The sequence below is a fragment of the Ursus maritimus genome, unplaced genomic scaffold, assembly GCF_017311325.1.
Source record: "Ursus maritimus isolate PB19 unplaced genomic scaffold, ASM1731132v1 scaffold_18, whole genome shotgun sequence".
NCBI lineage: Eukaryota > Metazoa > Chordata > Mammalia > Carnivora > Ursidae > Ursus > Ursus maritimus.
The window spans coordinates 4,409,860-4,426,601 of NW_024424230.1; the positions used below are offsets into that span (position 1 = coordinate 4,409,860).

At 48.6% G+C, this 16,742-nt stretch overlaps 1 protein-coding gene across 1 annotated transcript in view; it reads right to left on the reverse strand.

Moving 5' to 3' along the window:
* Positions 1-16,742, reverse strand: part of CNDP1 (carnosine dipeptidase 1) — a 39,507-nt gene that overhangs the window by 13,100 nt on the left and 9,665 nt on the right. The window contains exons 2-7 of the mRNA XM_040632349.1: positions 9,117-9,300; positions 6,010-6,159; positions 5,089-5,251; positions 3,961-4,049; positions 1,261-1,461; positions 227-311 (exon numbers count right to left, since the gene is read on the reverse strand). Of these exons, the coding sequence (XP_040488283.1) occupies positions 227-311; positions 1,261-1,461; positions 3,961-4,049; positions 5,089-5,251; positions 6,010-6,159; positions 9,117-9,300 (872 nt within the window). The remainder of the gene's footprint in view (positions 1-226; positions 312-1,260; positions 1,462-3,960; positions 4,050-5,088; positions 5,252-6,009; positions 6,160-9,116; positions 9,301-16,742) is intronic.

Genomic DNA, 16,742 nt, shown 5'->3' on the forward strand with positions numbered 1-16,742 from the left:
AGTGAAATGAAGGGGCTCCTGGGTGGCTGAGTCAGCTGAGTGTCCGACTCTTGGTTTCAGCTCAGGTCATCACCTCAGGGTCATGAGATCGAGCCTGCCTTGGGCTCCAGGCTCAGTGGGGAGTCTGCTTGAGATTCTCTCTCCCCCTCCCTCTGCCTCCTCCGCCTCCTCAAATAAAGAAATAAATCTTTTTTTTTTTTTTTAAGTGAAATGAAAAAGACATTACCAAGAAGAGCAACCAAATCAGCCATTGGTTCATTGAGGATACCACCAAAGGTTCCTGAATGAAAATCTTGGTCTCTGCACTTCACCTGTAAGACAGATCAGACGGAAGACAGGCGCCCACCTCTGTGGTTGCTCTGGAGAGGGCTTCCACGTGGCGGAGAACGCCCCCACGCACCGTCCCTCAGGGCCCTCCTGTGTCTTCATTTCTCATTCTTTCCCGAATCCCCGAAACTGAATTCAGTCCCCAGTTGTTCCTCTAGCACAGCTGTGTGTGGGGCCAGCAGCCCTTCTCCGAGTGGCTGGAGCCTATGCATCCGCCCCTTTACCGCTCACCCTCCTTCCAGACACCATCTTCTCTTGATTCTTGTCTTGCAGTTTCATTGGTGTCTCCACTAGTAACTTCCTCCCTGCCCCCACTCTGGAGCTCAGTCCGTGGCTCATAAAAAAAAAATGATTTATCACGGAGGGACTTTCTGGTTCTAAATTCTGTCAGTATGAACAGAAAAGTTAAAGGAAGCTGAACTGGACATCGTGCTTAGGGATCACAACCACCCTGGGCCCACTTTACAGGTAAAAAAAACTGAGGGTGTGAGGTTAAGATGTGTGCACAAGGCTTCGCACCGTGGGAGCCAGATTCCCACGCAGCCTGGCCATGCCGGCGCCCCCCCTCCCGCCCCTGACCACACACGCCTGTGGGACGCCAGGCACCGTCCCGCTGCTGGCAGCCGAGCCCAGCCCCTGATCAGGCAGGCTCCTCGCCCCTGTGGACTGTTGTTCTCACCCCCAAACTCCGCGGCCATGGTCCCGAAACCTTTCTGTTTTGCAAGTCACAAACCCCTGAATCCTCTCTCTCCGGAAAAATGCACGCAGCACAACCACTCCTGTTGGGAGGCTTCCTGAATCCCCCAGTTCCGAGATCTCTGGGACCCCGGGCCATGCCTCCAGGTCAGAACTCCGCTCTCCCAAGAGCTTTCTCTCTTCCCACCAAGATCCCAGAACAGACTCCCCCCTGCATAGCACTGGGCTTGCAAATACCTCCACCGTGAAATAGCTGTTTCCGCGCGTGCCGTAAGTGAGGGCCGGCTTCCTCTGGCTAAGCCACAGGTTATCGGAAATGACGATGTAGTCTACACTGGAAAAGAACCGGTCCTTCTCTTTCCTGACCAGTTCCTCCAGGCCAACAGAACCGGCTTCTTCCATCCCTTCAATGACGAATTTGATATTCACGGGGAGATCCTGAATCAAATTAACAACAGAACAAATCACCCCGTCAAAAAATTGCACGACTTGCCCGTTCATCTTTTCAGATCCAGAATTAGTTTGCATGTGACATAAATACATGAACTATTACGGGTTGTCCACATTCCCAACAGCTCTGTTCACAACAAAGGAGTTGTGAGCAAAACAGTGAAGGGGAATACAAGGGAAGACCCAGTGTATGGCCTCCAGCTTGACCCCGATGGATTCACTGTGGACCCTAAAGGATGATTTGGGGAAGGAATTCCTGCAAGAGAAGCAACACCACACTGTGGAGCTCTGCTGGGCCGCCAGAGACAGACGCTTTCCTCCTCCCAAAAAGGAAACTTTCAAGAAAGGTTACTCGATTACAAATCTCTTTTCTGTCCTCATAATTCTGAGCATGATAAATGAGAACTCTTTCCTTTGAAAGACTGTCTAATGTTTAAGCCTCAGGATAATTTTTATTTCAAGTATCTGTTATTTTTCAGCTTTGAGTTCAATCTGCCTTTTAACTTATTCAAAGGCTTTGATCTGGCAGCAAAATGGAACTTGAGTTTTACTCTAGTTAATATTAGGGCACAGAAGAGCTCCTTTAAAATTTTTACAATGTGCCTTTCCCCCATTTGGTTTTGATCTTTTTGTATCTTTATAATTTATAACTTCATATCTTTGAGAGCCACATGAAGAAGAGAGGTCAAAGTCTTTTCCTGGAGCATAAAACACACACAGGAGAACTCTAGAAGTAATTCTATGCAGATAAACGATGGCACAAACACACTAATTAGTTTTAAAGAGTGGGGATTGACTCACCAAAGATCAACAAAGGCAGGATGACTGGAGGATTATGTATTAGAAAGTAAGTGACCTTCGATCATTCAGTTGGTTAAGGGCATTTTGGGATAATGATTTGTTCAAATGTATCCCTTGCATAGATTTATTTCTATGTGTCTTAAGAAATTAAGCTAAAGTTCTGAAATATTAGTATTTGAAAGCTCTTTATTAACATTTAACTAGAAAACAATTGCTGAGAAGTAGTTGGATAGCTTAAGAATTTTCTGGTAAAACGTGATTAATAAAATACAAGCCAATAGCAACTACGTGTTGGGAGAGGAGGACAGACTAGCTGCCAGGCCTGGGTTTTGGTATCTTCTCTGTCACTGACATCCAAGGGGCCTGGGACAAGCCATTTCACCTCTCGGCCACTCACCTTCCAACCTATGCGATATGGCTATTAATAGTTGTCTGACTCTTAGTAAAATAATCTGGTGATATGAGGTGCATTCAAGTGTTCAGTAAGCAACATGGAAAGAGAGGATGGGAAGGCAGAAGAACAAGGGGGGCACCAGAAAAGAAGGAACCCACCCTCATAAAGGGCCTCACACTCACAGGCACTGGGGTTCCTCTGTGTTACCTCATTACTCCACTCCAGATTCCTAAGGCAGAATAACTATTCCTAGTTCACAGATTAGGTCAATGAGGCTCAGAGAGATCAACTGATTTGTCCAAGGGCAAATGTCTTATGTTTTGTCTCTGATTATGTATGTTTCAGAGTTGAAAGCTAAAAAGCAAAGTGGATTTTGGCCTTTATACAGGAACTTCCTCATAAATATTGCTTTCTCCCTTGGGAGGAAGGGAGGGAGGGAGGGAGGAGGGAAGAGAAAGAGGGAGGGAAGGAGGGAGGAACAATGGGAGGGAGGGAGGAAGGAAGGAAGGGAAGAGGACAGAAAGTTGTCATCAACGTCATGGTTGTCATCATTGTCATCGCCAACACCTTCATTGTCATTATCATCATCATCATCGTCATCATCATTGTCGTTGTTATTCTCATCATCCTAGTCATCATTGTCATTATTGTCATTGTCCTCGTCATCCCTGTCATTATAATCATCGTCATCATCATTGTTGTCATGATCACCATTGTCATCACCCTCACTGTCATCATCATTGATATCAACGTCATTGTCATCGTTATTGTTCTAGTCATCATCGTCATCATTGTTGTCATCATCTTCATTGGGGTCATCTTCGTCATCACCTTCATTATCATTGTCATCTTCATCATTGTCATTGCTGTCATTCTCATCCTCCCAGTCATCATCATCATCATGATGGTCATTGTCCTCATCGTCACCGTCATTATCATCATCATCATCATTCCTGTCATCATCGTCATCATCATTGTAGTCACCATTGTCCTCACCATCACTGTCAACATTATCATCATCATTATTGTCATTGTCCTCATCATTGTCATCATTGTTATCATTGTCTTCATCACTGTCTTCCACATCGTCGTCATCGTCATCCTCACCTTCGTTGTCAATACAGTTATCATCATCCGTCACCTGTACTGTCATCATCGTCATCATCGTCATCATCATTGTCCCCATCATCATCACCTTCCCTGTCAACATTGCCATCATCATCACCAACATCATTGTCCTCATAGTGACCATTGTCGACACCAACCCTTCCCAAACACAGCTGGTTACCTACTTCCTCCAGGGATCTGAAGGTGCTCACAGCATTAATCCATGCTAAAACAGGGCCTTTGTTGTCTGTTGCTCCTCGTCCGTAAAGTTTTCCTTTAAAAATGGGGGAAAAGTTTTTAGAAAAGCACAGACACCTCTGCCAAGTTGAGTGAGTTAAAAACAAAGGTAGTTCTATGGGTAATCATTTTTTTTCCTATTTCCTTTTTTTAATAATATTTTTTATTATATTATGTTAGTCACCATACAGTACATCCCTAGTTTTTGATGTAAAGTTCCATGATTCATTACTTGTGTATAACACCCAGTGCACCATGCAATACGTGCCCTCCTTAATACCCATCACCAGCCTATCCCATGTCCCCACCCCCCTCCCCTCTGAAGTCTTCAGTTTGTTTCCCAGAGTCCACAGTCTCTCATGGTTCATTCCCCCTTCTGTTTACCTGCCCCCCTTCTTCTTCCCTTTCTTCTCCTACCGATCTTCCTACTTCTTATGTTCCATAAATGAGTGATCATTTTAATAGTGCTTTCTATTTTTCCAGGCGCAAATCTTACTCTAAGGTCACAAAGTCTGATTTCTTATGTACAAACAGTATGGCCATTAGCTAATCAGATAATATAAACTAATTTGAAATATACAGGTCCCTCTGACTTTAATAGGAATTAGCTATTTTATCCACGTCCATTGAAAAGGACCTGAGGATTTGTTGCAGAATGTCATGTAACATAGCCTCTCTTTTCAAGATTTTATAATTAGTAGAAGAATGAAAAAAGGGTATGTGTGTATCTCCATTAACCTTTCTTCTTCTTTTCTTTAAAAACCATAATTACATTTAGTATTTAAAAAGGAAAATGTGTGACCTAGACAACTTCTTCCTCCCAAGAACTCCCATCTTGGGAGTCAATTTGCCCAGGGGCACACATCACTTATGCATAGCTCATAGTTTCTTTCACAAATGAGAAAAAAGCCAGCCTCATTGGACAGCTGGTAGACTATGAGACTGGTAGCATTTTGTCCATTCTTAACAAGAACACGGTAAGGCCTCAAGCTGGGGGCAAGAGTCACATCTTCGATTCCTAAACCTTGTAGGCAATCCCCTACCCACAAAGAACCCAGAACTGATGAGTCACTGACCATCCACTTCTGTCAGCGTGTAAGGGTCTGTGAGCCACCCGTCTTCCTGTCGTGCAGGCTGCACGTCCAAGTGGCCATAAAAGCACACGGTGGGTTTCTTTGGATCATTCCCCAGTTCGGCCAGGATGATGGGAGGTATCGGGAGAGTCTGACCATTAGGTAGCTGAAAAACAAAACAAATCACATTAAAAAAAAAAAAGTTTAGTTCTCTCAGAAAATTCACACGTGACATTAGGAGTCCTGTTTCTACCCCTGGTTTTTTTGTAGAGCCCACATAATTTTTCTAATCCTCACTTTATCTACCTCTAAAATGGGTACCATGAAACACTTAATTAAAAGTAAAGTGCTTTCTTGGATGCATAGGGACAAACACTAAACTTAATCGAACACGCTCTTCAGTATGAACCCAGACTCGAATGGCTGAAATTAGGAGGACGTGGTTCTGGAAAACACACACCATTCGGAGACGCATCCAGGCCGAAGCAGGCAGCACCAGAGCTGAGGTTAAGGATTTGCCATCTGCTGCCGGGACACAGTAACAAGCAGTGATTCTGACGAAAGACTGTTCCTTTGAGAAAGGTACACTTGAACAGAAGGGAAAGGACAGTTTGGGAGAAATTTGAACCACATGTGAAGGATATGAATAGTACAGGGAGGGGGGCCTTTCCAAAATAAATTGGACTTTGCTCACCCACTCCACTCGCTCTCCCCTGCCCCCCAGTCCTGACACAACAGGAAATCAGTAATACCGACTCGTCTGGGACAAGATGTAATTTTTTATCCTTATTGGGAATCGAGACTATGGGCGCATTTTTGAGGAGGATCGATGGGAGAAAGTCCCAGTCTTCCAATGCCCAAGGGAAGGCATGGCTGATGCACACAGAAGTGGCAACTCGTGGTGGGGAGGGGGTCGTGCAACACCTGCTGAACACCCGAGTCCACGGAGTCCACGCTGGCTCCCAGGCACCGAAGCTTGTCTGCAGCCAGCGCCATCATTCTGAAGAGCTCTTGTCTGAGGCGGGGCAGGGGCTGAACCGAGTCGCTCTCCATGGCCACCCACTCCTTAAGCGTCTATAAGGAAAGGTGACAAGGTGATTTGTCTGGGGGGGGGTCAACCACATCAACCATGTCCACTCTAGGTGATGTGACTCGAGGACTGGAGGCACCAAATCCCCAGTGCTCTCCATCTGTCCCTTAGACTGAGCTGGCAAATATTCGACTGCAGACGGGCTGGTGTCATCAAGAACCCAGTGGCAGAGACCAGAGACATCTGCTCCATGAAGAAGATTGGGGCAGGACAGGTTGGGTAGAAGGTTGCCTTCTGGACACCTGGGCCTGGGCCTCCTTGGACCCACCACTTCTCGCTTCTTCGGAACTGGGAGCAGCTGGCTGGAAGCCCCTCCTCCAAGACTCTGGGCCTCCCACAAATGCCCCTTGGAGGCCTCTGGAACTCGCAGCTCACTCTAAGTAATCACACAGTGGCCACGCTGGGCTGCAGGGCACCTCCTGACCATCCCCTGCATGTCGGTTTTGCGGTCGCCACCCCCCAGCCTTGCAGCTCCAGAACCCAGGAGGCAGTATACCCCAGGGCTACGCAGGCAGGCAGCCTTGGGTCCTGCCCCTAGTTCTGCCCAGTCGAGTTGTATGATTTGCATGTTTCTCAAGCTCATAGCCTCGACTCCCTCCTCCACACGAGGACGGCAGTGCTCTCTACCTGCAGAGTACTGTGAGTGTGACGCTGTCACACAATAAGAAATGCATATTGTGGTCTTTGTGCTGGGCTCTTGGCCAGAGCCCCTACAACTTTTAAAATTTCCTATGCCACGAAGGTGCTAGGAGCGTCTTTTGTTCAGATTCAGTCTCTGTCTTGGGTTCTTAACACAGAGCACCTAACTTCCTTGGAATTTCCTGGGAGACAGGAGCATATTTTGTTCTAATGAGGCAGTTCCAGTGGGCCCCTGGACGGGGGCTGGTCGCCAGAAAGACCAAGCTGTGATTAGGGGCTCCCCACCCCAGCTGCATCCTCTGGGGAGGGCAGAGGGGCTGGAGATGAGTTCATAATGACTCATGTCTACATGATGACGCCTCCATAAGCATCCCTGAAAGTATGGGGTTCAGAGATCTTCCAGGTTGGTGACTGCAGCCTGGGAGGGTGGCACACCCCAACCCCAGCGGGACAGAAGGTGCTTCCAGACCGTACCCTATGTGCCTCTTCATCCGGCCGCTAGTATCTACCCTTTACCATGTCCTTTATTACATAACAAAGGGGAAACATAATTAAGTGTCTTCCTGAGTTCTAGACCTGTTCTAGCAAACGAGGGGACCAGAGCAGGGTTCATGGGAGCCCCGATTTGCAGCTGCTTGGAACATGTAAGTAACCAGGGGCTCACGACCCACATGCGACTGGCATCCACTCTTGGCGGTGGGGGTAGGAGGGTGACGCTTACATCAGGCAGGCGGTGTCAGAAGGGAGTCGGACTATGGGACGCCCCTTTGGTGTCCAGAGAACTAGACAGTTGCTTGATGTGTGGAAAACACACACATCTGGCCATAGAAGTGAGGGGAGCCGTCGAAGAAAACAAGCATTCCTTTCCCTGAGGATTAGAGAAGATGATGTGCATAAGACTTAGCTCAGTGCCTGGCTCCTAGGGGGCACTCAATAAACACCAACTAATATTGAATTATCAGTAATCAATCACATCCCCGTGCTGGGGCTTGAGCTGCTTACACTGGCATAGCCACCATTTTTATTAAAAACCACGCATACTTTGGGTGACTGATCTTGGATTCCCCAACTTATTTTAGTTTGATCTCTGTCCTGGTTGTAGCACTTTCATTCCTATTATGAAGAAATTAATTTAACCTAAGGAATATTGTGTTTTACACTCTTAAGCTGGAATTTATAGAGCAGATGCTGTCAAGTAATCCCTGAAGGTTATGGACTGGACACATGTGAGGAAGTTGCAGGAAGGAGAGTTTTGGCTCAAAGACCCAAAACAACCTACCTCCACTCCACGCTGTCCCTCTCCCCTGGCTAATTTCAACCTACAGCCGGAGTCCCCACTCAGGCTTCGAAAACCCAGTAGGCATTATATCAAGTCAATATGCCCACGGGCACGAGGAAGGATTCCATGAAGGTCAAGTCTAGGACCAGTGGCCTGGCCATTCAGTGTTGTGTTCTAGCAGGAGACACCAACTCTTGACCATTGTTAACATTGGCGGGATGCTCCACTCTACATATACTGAACACAAACTGTGGGCCACACATGGTGTGGGGGCTTAGGAGACAAGGTCCCATGACATGTCACGGAGTTCCCGGGCTGCGGTGGACTCATCCATGTGCCAGCAGAGGAGAAGGGGACTTGAAGGCTGCTGGTGGCTGCGGCCCTTCCCTGCCCCCACCCTTCTGCTCCCAGGCCTCCCTCTCCCCTCGCTCCTCACCCTCCGGCTCCAACTCTTCTCCCCCAGGATGTATGCCCACACCATAGCCAGTTTGCCATGTAGTGAGTTAGGAATGGAGCAGAGGATTATAAGGGAGGAGCTAAAGTGCATACTGCACAAGGACTACAAAACAGCTTTGACGTTGAACGTAGCAGAACTCTGGACCTAAAGCTTGCTGTAGCCAGGTGGTATTACTCTGGGATGGCCTCATGGGGGGTGGGAGTGGGGGATGAGTCTCAGACAGGCTTTGCAGGAGGAGGGAACCTCAACAAGGGCCCCTCGAAAGCAGGGATTCAGCACTCTAATGATGGTCCAGGGTCACCCTGAGCTCAGCGGGCATCATCGCTACACAGACAGCCCTGATCCACACACTAGGAATGCCCTAAGAGGAAAGGCTGCGGAAGGATCTCTTCCCTAAATGCAACAAATATTTATTAGTTTAACTCAGTGAGAAGCCACGGGCATTTTAAATGGAATCAAGTTTTCAGGGGAAAAAAAAAAAATCCACACCTCCCAGCAAACAAGCATTCACCCAGATACCCAAAGGGTATGTCACACAAGAATTGTGTGTGTATAGTTTCTCCCACCTGTACAAACTCATTCTGATGGAGATCGATGTACTGGAAGACCTTCTCCAACAGCCCAGCAGGCGGTGAGGATGGAGAGAACATGTCTCCCTCGAGCAGCAGCAGGGAGGCAAGGAGAGAGGATGCCTGGAGTGGGCCATATGGAGGGACAGCAAAAATAAATACCAGATTTTGGACTTTCAACCTTTCAAATAATTCAAGAAAGCTTACGTTATCTGACACAGCTGCTTCCGGTCATTTGGACTGAAATAACAAAGGTAGCAGAACAGGAAATCGATTTTCTGCTTTATCCACCGAAACGCTTCATTTTCAATGCTTAAGAATTTCAAAAAGACAGAAACCAAGAAAACAAGCTTGTCTTTCAATGCCACACTTGGGTTGTTCCTGCCATGCAGTCTTTCCTATGCGCTCTCTTCCCAAGAAGGTAAGTCAGGGCTCTACACCCCAGGTGATAAGGACAACGTTTGTAAGAGAGATTAGTGGGAAGCACTTAAGAACAAAACAAAACAAAACATTTCTGTGTGATCAACCAGCTTATTAGAAAAAAATAAAATCCTGCTTATTAGAAAAAACTAAAATCCTGTGTGGTCTTGTGGGTTTCTCCTATCCGCTCCTGAAGGTGACAGACCTTCCAAAGAAACTCACGGGCCATGCTGTCATACATAACACGGAAGGCCTGAGGGTCTCTTGGCCACACACCGGAAGCCACACTCTCCGATGGGAGGCCCAGCCCTATCCCTCATTCTTGCCGCTCTGCTTCCATCCCTGAGGGGGCCCTTCCTTCCCTCAGCTGTAAATGTGGGACCTGCTGGAGACCCCGACCTCCCCCTCCTCCCTCCCCTGCGGCCCCTCCCCAGCCATCCCTCCACCTCCCTGGTGCGCTCCAGGCTGGGCTCAGAGCAGAAAAACTGGGTCCAGGGGAGTGTAGGCTGACCAGGTTCAGAGTTAAACTAATGTTCTTCTTCCCACCCAGCTCTTCCTTCTGGATTTTTGTACATTTTTACAAGAGAACCATTTTAGATGTAGGCTGCTTCCTCCCTTGGCCTCCAGTTCCAGGTGCCGGCACGGCTGAGCTGAAGATTTGTGTCTACGACACAAGAAACTGCAACTCAATAATAAAATACAAATTCACCCAGTTTCAAAGTGGGCAAAGGATTTGAAGAGAAATTTCCCAGAAGAAAATACACCAATGGCCAATAAGCACATGAGAAGACGCTCAACCTCATTAGCCAACAGGGAGACGAAAATCACTTTGCACCCACAAGGATGGGTTAGAACCGAGCAGTCAGACACCTGGTGCAGATGTGAGGAGACGGCCCCTTCCTGCACAGGCCCTGGAATGACTACACAGTCGCCACATTCCTAGTGGCAGCCGAGAGGCAGAGCTAATCCAATGACCATCCGTGGCCAAGTGGATACACAAGACGTGGTGGCCACACAAGGGGATGTGGCTCAGCCCGGAAAACAGACAAAGGGCTGGTCCCCGCCACGGCACCAATGAACCTTTAGCCCACGGTGCGAAGTGAAGGAGACCGGACACACGATACTACAGACGGTGTCAGCCCGTGTATGTGAAATGTCCAGAACAGGCAGATCCTGAGACGGGGGGTCCTTGCTGGCTGCCAAGAGCTGGGAGCATTGGGGGAAATGAGGAGCGAGTGCTGACGGGCAGGGGGTTCTTTCTGGGTGGCTGGGATGCTCTGAAATTGTGACGGCTGCACGTCTGGATGTACCAGAAGTGTACCTGATATACTTGGAGGGCACACTTGACATGGGTGAAGTGTAAGGCATGTGAATTATAGTTGGTTAGCATCTGCCTTTGGCTCAGGTCATGATCCCAGAGCCCAGCCAGGAGTCTGCTTCTCCCTCTGCCTTTCCTGCTGCTCGTGTTTTCTCTCTCTCTCTCTCTCAAATAAAAGCTATGACACCATGACAGTATGGTACTGGCACAAAAACAGACACATAGATCAATGGAACAGAATAGAGAACCCAGATATGGACCCTCAACTCTATGGTCAACTAATCTTCGACAAAGCAGGAAAAAACATCCAATGGAAAAAAGACAGTGTCTTCAATAAATGGTGCTGGGAAAATCGGACAGCTATATACAGTAAATGAAACTTGACCATTCTCTTACACCATAGACTAAGATGAACTCTGAAAGACCTCGATATCAGGAATCCATCAAAATCATAGAGGAGAACATAGGCAGTAACCTCTTTGACATTGGCCACAGCAACTTCTTTCATGACATGTCCCCAAAGGCAAAAGAAACAAGCAAAAATGAACTTTTGGGACTTCATCAAGATAAAAAGCTTCTGTGCAGCAAAGGAAACAGTCAACACAACTAAGAGGCAACCCACAGAATGGGAGAAGATATTTGCAAATGACATTACAGATAAAGGGCTGGTATCCAAGATCTATGAGGAACTTCTCAACATCCAAAAAACAAATAATCAAAAAATGGGCAGAAGATATGAATAGACACTTTTCCAATGAAGACATACAAATGGCTAACAGACACATGAAAAAATGTTCAATATCACTAGCCATCAGGGAAATTCAAATCAAAACCACACTGAGATACCACCTAACACCGGTTAGAATGGCAAACATTGACAAGGCAAGAAACAGCAAATGTTGGAGAGGACGTGGGGAAAGGGGATCCCTCTTACACTGTTGGTGGGAATGCAAGTTGGTACAGCCACTTTGGAAAACAGTGTGGAGGTTCCTCAAAAAGTTAAAAATAGAGCTACCCTATGATCCAGCAATTGCACTATTGGGTATTTACCCCAAAGATACAGATGTAGTGAAAAGAAGGGCCAAATGCACCCCAATGTTCATAGCAGCGATGTCCACAATAGCCAAACTGTGGAAGGAGCCGAGATGCCCTTCAACAGACAAATGGATAAAGATGTGGTCCATATATACGATGGAATATTACTCAGCCATCAGAAAGAATGATTATCCAACATTTGCAGCAACATGGACGGGACTGGAGGAGATCATGCTAAGTGAAAAAAGTCAAGCAGACAAAGACAATTATATGATTTCACTCATTTATGGAACATAAGAAATAGCAGGGAGATCGGTAGGAGAAGGAAGGGAAGAATGAAGGGGGATAAACAGAAGGGGGAATGAACCATGAGAGTCTATGGACTCTGGGAAACAAACTTAGGGCTTCAGAGGGGAGGGGGGTCGGGAGGATTGGGATAGGCCGGAGATGGGTATTAAGGAGGGCACATATTGCATGGAGCACTGGGTGTTATACGCAAATGATAAATCATGAAACACTACATCAAAAACTAAGGATGTACTGTATGGTGACTAACATAACAATTTTTTAAAAAGGACAACAAAATTTACCCCCCTCCCAAAATAAATAAATAAATAAAATCTTAAAACTAAAAGGGAGCAGTGCTCCTTCAGGAACAGATTAAGAACCTGGTCCAGTAGATGGCGCCAGTGGGCCGTCGACCAGCTGCCTTTGCCTTCCAGTCTGAGAGGAAGGAGGCTGGATTCAGCTGAGCTCAGCAGCAGTGGAGCCAAAAGCCAAAAGTTACAAATAAATCCTGAGGAAGTAAGTCCTCAGGCCCACACTGGCAGGAAGATGGAGCTCTAGGCACCCAGGAAAAGCCCTTTCAAATGGAGTAGGCTAATTTTTTTGCAGCTGGTACACCTAAATCAATATTTGACCTTTTATTATTCATCTGTTCAATTTCCATTAAAAATTATTTGATGCTCCTCTCTGATGAAAAATAAAAAGGGGAATTGGAAGAAGAAAAGGGAGCCATGGGCAAAGAAGGAAAACGGTGACCAAAAGGACCGAGAATATTCCTGGTTTCAGTGGGAACCGCCTCCCTTCCCAGTGGGAGCTGAAGGCCAAGGACTGATCTTCCAGAAAGACTGGTCCTGAACACTTCACTCTTCTCTCCCTCCCTCCCTGCAGAGCAGATAGAGCTCTGCTGTCCTTTGCCCTCAGGCCCACACGGATTCACCATGGGCACCAGGCCTGCCTTTCAGATCCCAGATGGGACCCTGGGCTGCAGATCTGCCCCCCCTCTGGAGTCTCTCATGTTCCTTTACCTTTCTGTCTCCTTGTGTTAGTCATCCTTGACCTTGAACTAATCACCCAGCAAAATTCTGGAGATGTAGAAAGTTGCCAGAGATTGGGAAGGTGAAGCATGCGGTCATGGGGACAGAGCCGGGAAGGCCCAGGGCTTCCTTTTTTCTTGGGGGGGGGGGAGCGGGGGGAGCAGGTAGCCTAGCCCTGGGCTGCGGGCCGGGCCGTCCCAGGGGAAACCTTGCTTGCTCCACAGGCTTCTGCTCATTCCAGCTGGCTGTTCCTTGATTGAGAACAAATTTCAAGTGCCCTGTGCCGAATCTTAGTTTTAAACACTTTACCTTTTAAGATTTCTTGAAGTCATACCCACGTCTGCGGGGTAACCACCCCTGGGTCCCAATCCAGCTGTACCTCCTAAGAGCCTCCCCCGCCCCCCCAGGCTGCTGCCCGGGCTTCCCATGGGATGCAGCAGGCCTGTTTTCACTGTCCTCTCTCTAGGCTCCAGACAACAACTGGACAAAGTTAGACGCTTCACGTGCTTAGCTGATGGCAGCCTTGAAATCACCATGGGCTGCCTTAACCAAGGGCACTTCCACCACCCACCTGGGAAACAGCAGGTGCCTAAAAGGGCGCTGGGAATGGGGTAAGCTGATGAAACCCACTCCCTCCCCATTTTCAATTGTTGTTGGATTTTCATGTTGACTAGAATAAACAATAGAAAATGAAAACACTGCTGCCTCCCACCCTAGACAGCCCCAGCCAAGCTTGCTTCTTCCCCCTGTGCACACAATGGCCAGAGGCCAAACCCTCTTCCGCCTGTAAGGAACTCGAGTGCCAGAGTCGACTTGCACACCGAGAATTCTACTTACGGAGTCTTCTGGAGCCCGGCGTGATTGTCTTACAGAGGCTGCTCTGCCCTGTGTCTGCTTTGATGAATTCGTTATAAGGTGGAGAAAAATGCTTTATTCACCTATTTTATCTTATCATGACGAGATTAAAAATAAAATCCCAAACCCAAAACCAGGCTTTCCCGGAGAGTGTTAATTCCCCGGCAGGCGCTGAACTGAATGAACCCAGTGATCCTGCAGAGATTAACTAACTCCGCAGCAAGTCCCCAGAAGCAGGAGCAAACCCTGGGGCGTGGCTTTCAGAAGGGAGCCTGGAGGCAGTCTAGGATGAAGGAGAGGGTTTCAAGGAGGAGGACTCCCCAGAAAGTCCCACCAGAGACTGCCAGAAGCCAGGGGGTAGAGGAGGAGCTGGGTGGGGTCGTGGGGCACAAGGAGGATGGGCAGGAAGCCTGCCCCAGCGCCCTGTGGAGGCCCAGGGTCCCGGACGAGACATCCGGCCGTCTTGGGGCCCCAGGCTCCACACACAGTGCTCCATCCTGGGTGGCAGACCAAGCTGCTCCCGACTGCAAGGGTACGTGTTCTCTCCCTCCCTCTGGTCTTCTCCCCACACAGGCTACAGGGAAGGAGAAAGCAGGCATTGTCTGCCCATGATGCCACCTCACAAAGGCCTCCTGTGACCCTTTCCACTCTCTATAGTTTGGCCAGGGACCTAGGCCTGTCCAAACATCAGCCAGAGAGGCCGCCCTGCTCTGGGCCGAAGCCTGCTGTCCTCTGGCAACGCGCCAGTTCATAGCACGATGGCAAACAGCCGACAAGTGACGGAGAGAGCCAGAGGCCCTTGCCGGTTCTCCCACAGGCAGGTGCGCGATGATATGGAAGTCACACCCTGAAAGGCGCTGTGCCATGACAGCAGTGTCACGGCAAGGAGCTGGAACGTCTCCTCAGAGGCAAGATCCTAGACCCGGGCGTGGCCTTCAATGTTGAGGGTAAAGGGTGTGAATCCCAAATCATCCGTGGTGCTGGACCCAGGTCTCATTAAGATCTCCTGCCTGTGGTTAGACAGGAGCTGCGGTTTTCTCTTTCTGCCTTTAAATCTGAATTTGACTCACTTTTCGTACTCTTGTTAACAGGAGAAATCTAAACCTGCCGGAGGGGGTGACTGCATGATCTCAGGGCACAGCAGATGAATCCGGGTTCTGGCGGCAGCAGAACAGAGAAGCCTCTGGAAGCTCCAGGAGAAGGAAGAGGAAGAGGTGGGACGAGGGCAGTGGGCACGGAGGACCGAGGAGACCCAGACAGCCCAGGAGCAGCGCTGACCATGGACCAGACCGGGGAGAAGGGAGCACGGAGGTGCTCAGGGAGTCAGGCAGTCTGGGAGGGACTCGCTTTGTCTAGAAACCGGGAATTGCCTACGTACTCTCAAATGTCACAAAGGCTCAAACTCACAGAAAACTTGGTTTAACTTCAAAGCATGGGTTCTCCTTGTCCTTCATGACTGGGCAGCAAGTCCAGGGCGTAAAAGGGAGGACGGATTCCAGGCCGGGCCACCTCCAGGCCACCGATTTGGGGTTGTGAACAAACAGTTCCACAAATGAAAGTTCGGGAACACTGGCAGCCCGAGGACAGGGCAGGAATTTCTCCATCTCCAGTTCCCTAGGGCTGCTGGAACAACGTCTCACAGACCGGGTGGCTTAGAACCACAGGAACGGATTCTCTCATTGTTCTGCAGGTCAGAAGTTAGAAATCCCTCTGAAGGCTCCAGGGGAGTCCTTCCTTGCCTCTTCTCAACGTGCGGTGGTGGCTGGCCATCCTGGCACCCACCCCCCCAGCTCACAGCTGCAGGGCTCCAATCTGTGCCTCTGGCTTCACCCACCCCCACCTGGGTGTGTTTCTGTGTCCCTTCTCTTCTGAGACATTGGCAGTGGCTTTAGGGTCCACCCCACTCCAGTATGACCTCATTTTAACCGATTACCTCTGCAAAGATCCTACTTGCAAATAAGGTCACATTCTGAGGGTCCAGGTGGACATGAATTTTGACCCCATACACCCTGCGTTTTATTTTATCATTACCTCATATTATGTGTTCACTTAATAATTATCTGAATTGCTTGAACGTTAAGTTGTATGAGGGTTAGGACTTTTGTCTTCCTTATCTCCACAGCCCTAAGTGCCTGTCGCAGAACAAGACCCCAACCAGCATTTAGGGAATAATTACACGCATAGTCCTGAAGGACACCGACAAGAGTACTTGATCTCCACTGACGTCACAACTTCTATCTCAACATGGTGTAGAAAAAGCAAAATTGGTCTACTAATAAAACTATTTCAGCTATAATATGAATAAGGGAAATGGAAACGTAAATTTGGGCGGATTTTGTACTCTCCCAGCAATCTCAAGAGTCTCTAGGGTCTCCCGCAAACCCACACCTGGATTTGTTCCTCGTTCTGCGGGAGGCTCTCCGGGCCTCTGTCCACGACCCACAGCCTTGCAACCCCCAGCTGTGCCCACACAGCGCACGCCAGCTGCTGCAGCCCCGCCGCCCCGAGCCTCCCAGGCACCTGCAACCAGCACCTCCCCACAGAGCATCTTCCTCGCTGACTGGGCCCCTCTTCCCCTAAGGGATTTTGGATTTTCTCTCATTCCTCAGCTTCACTGTGATGTGTCTGACATCTTGATAAGTCTTGCTCAATCCTCAGTAACCATTAGCAAACTGA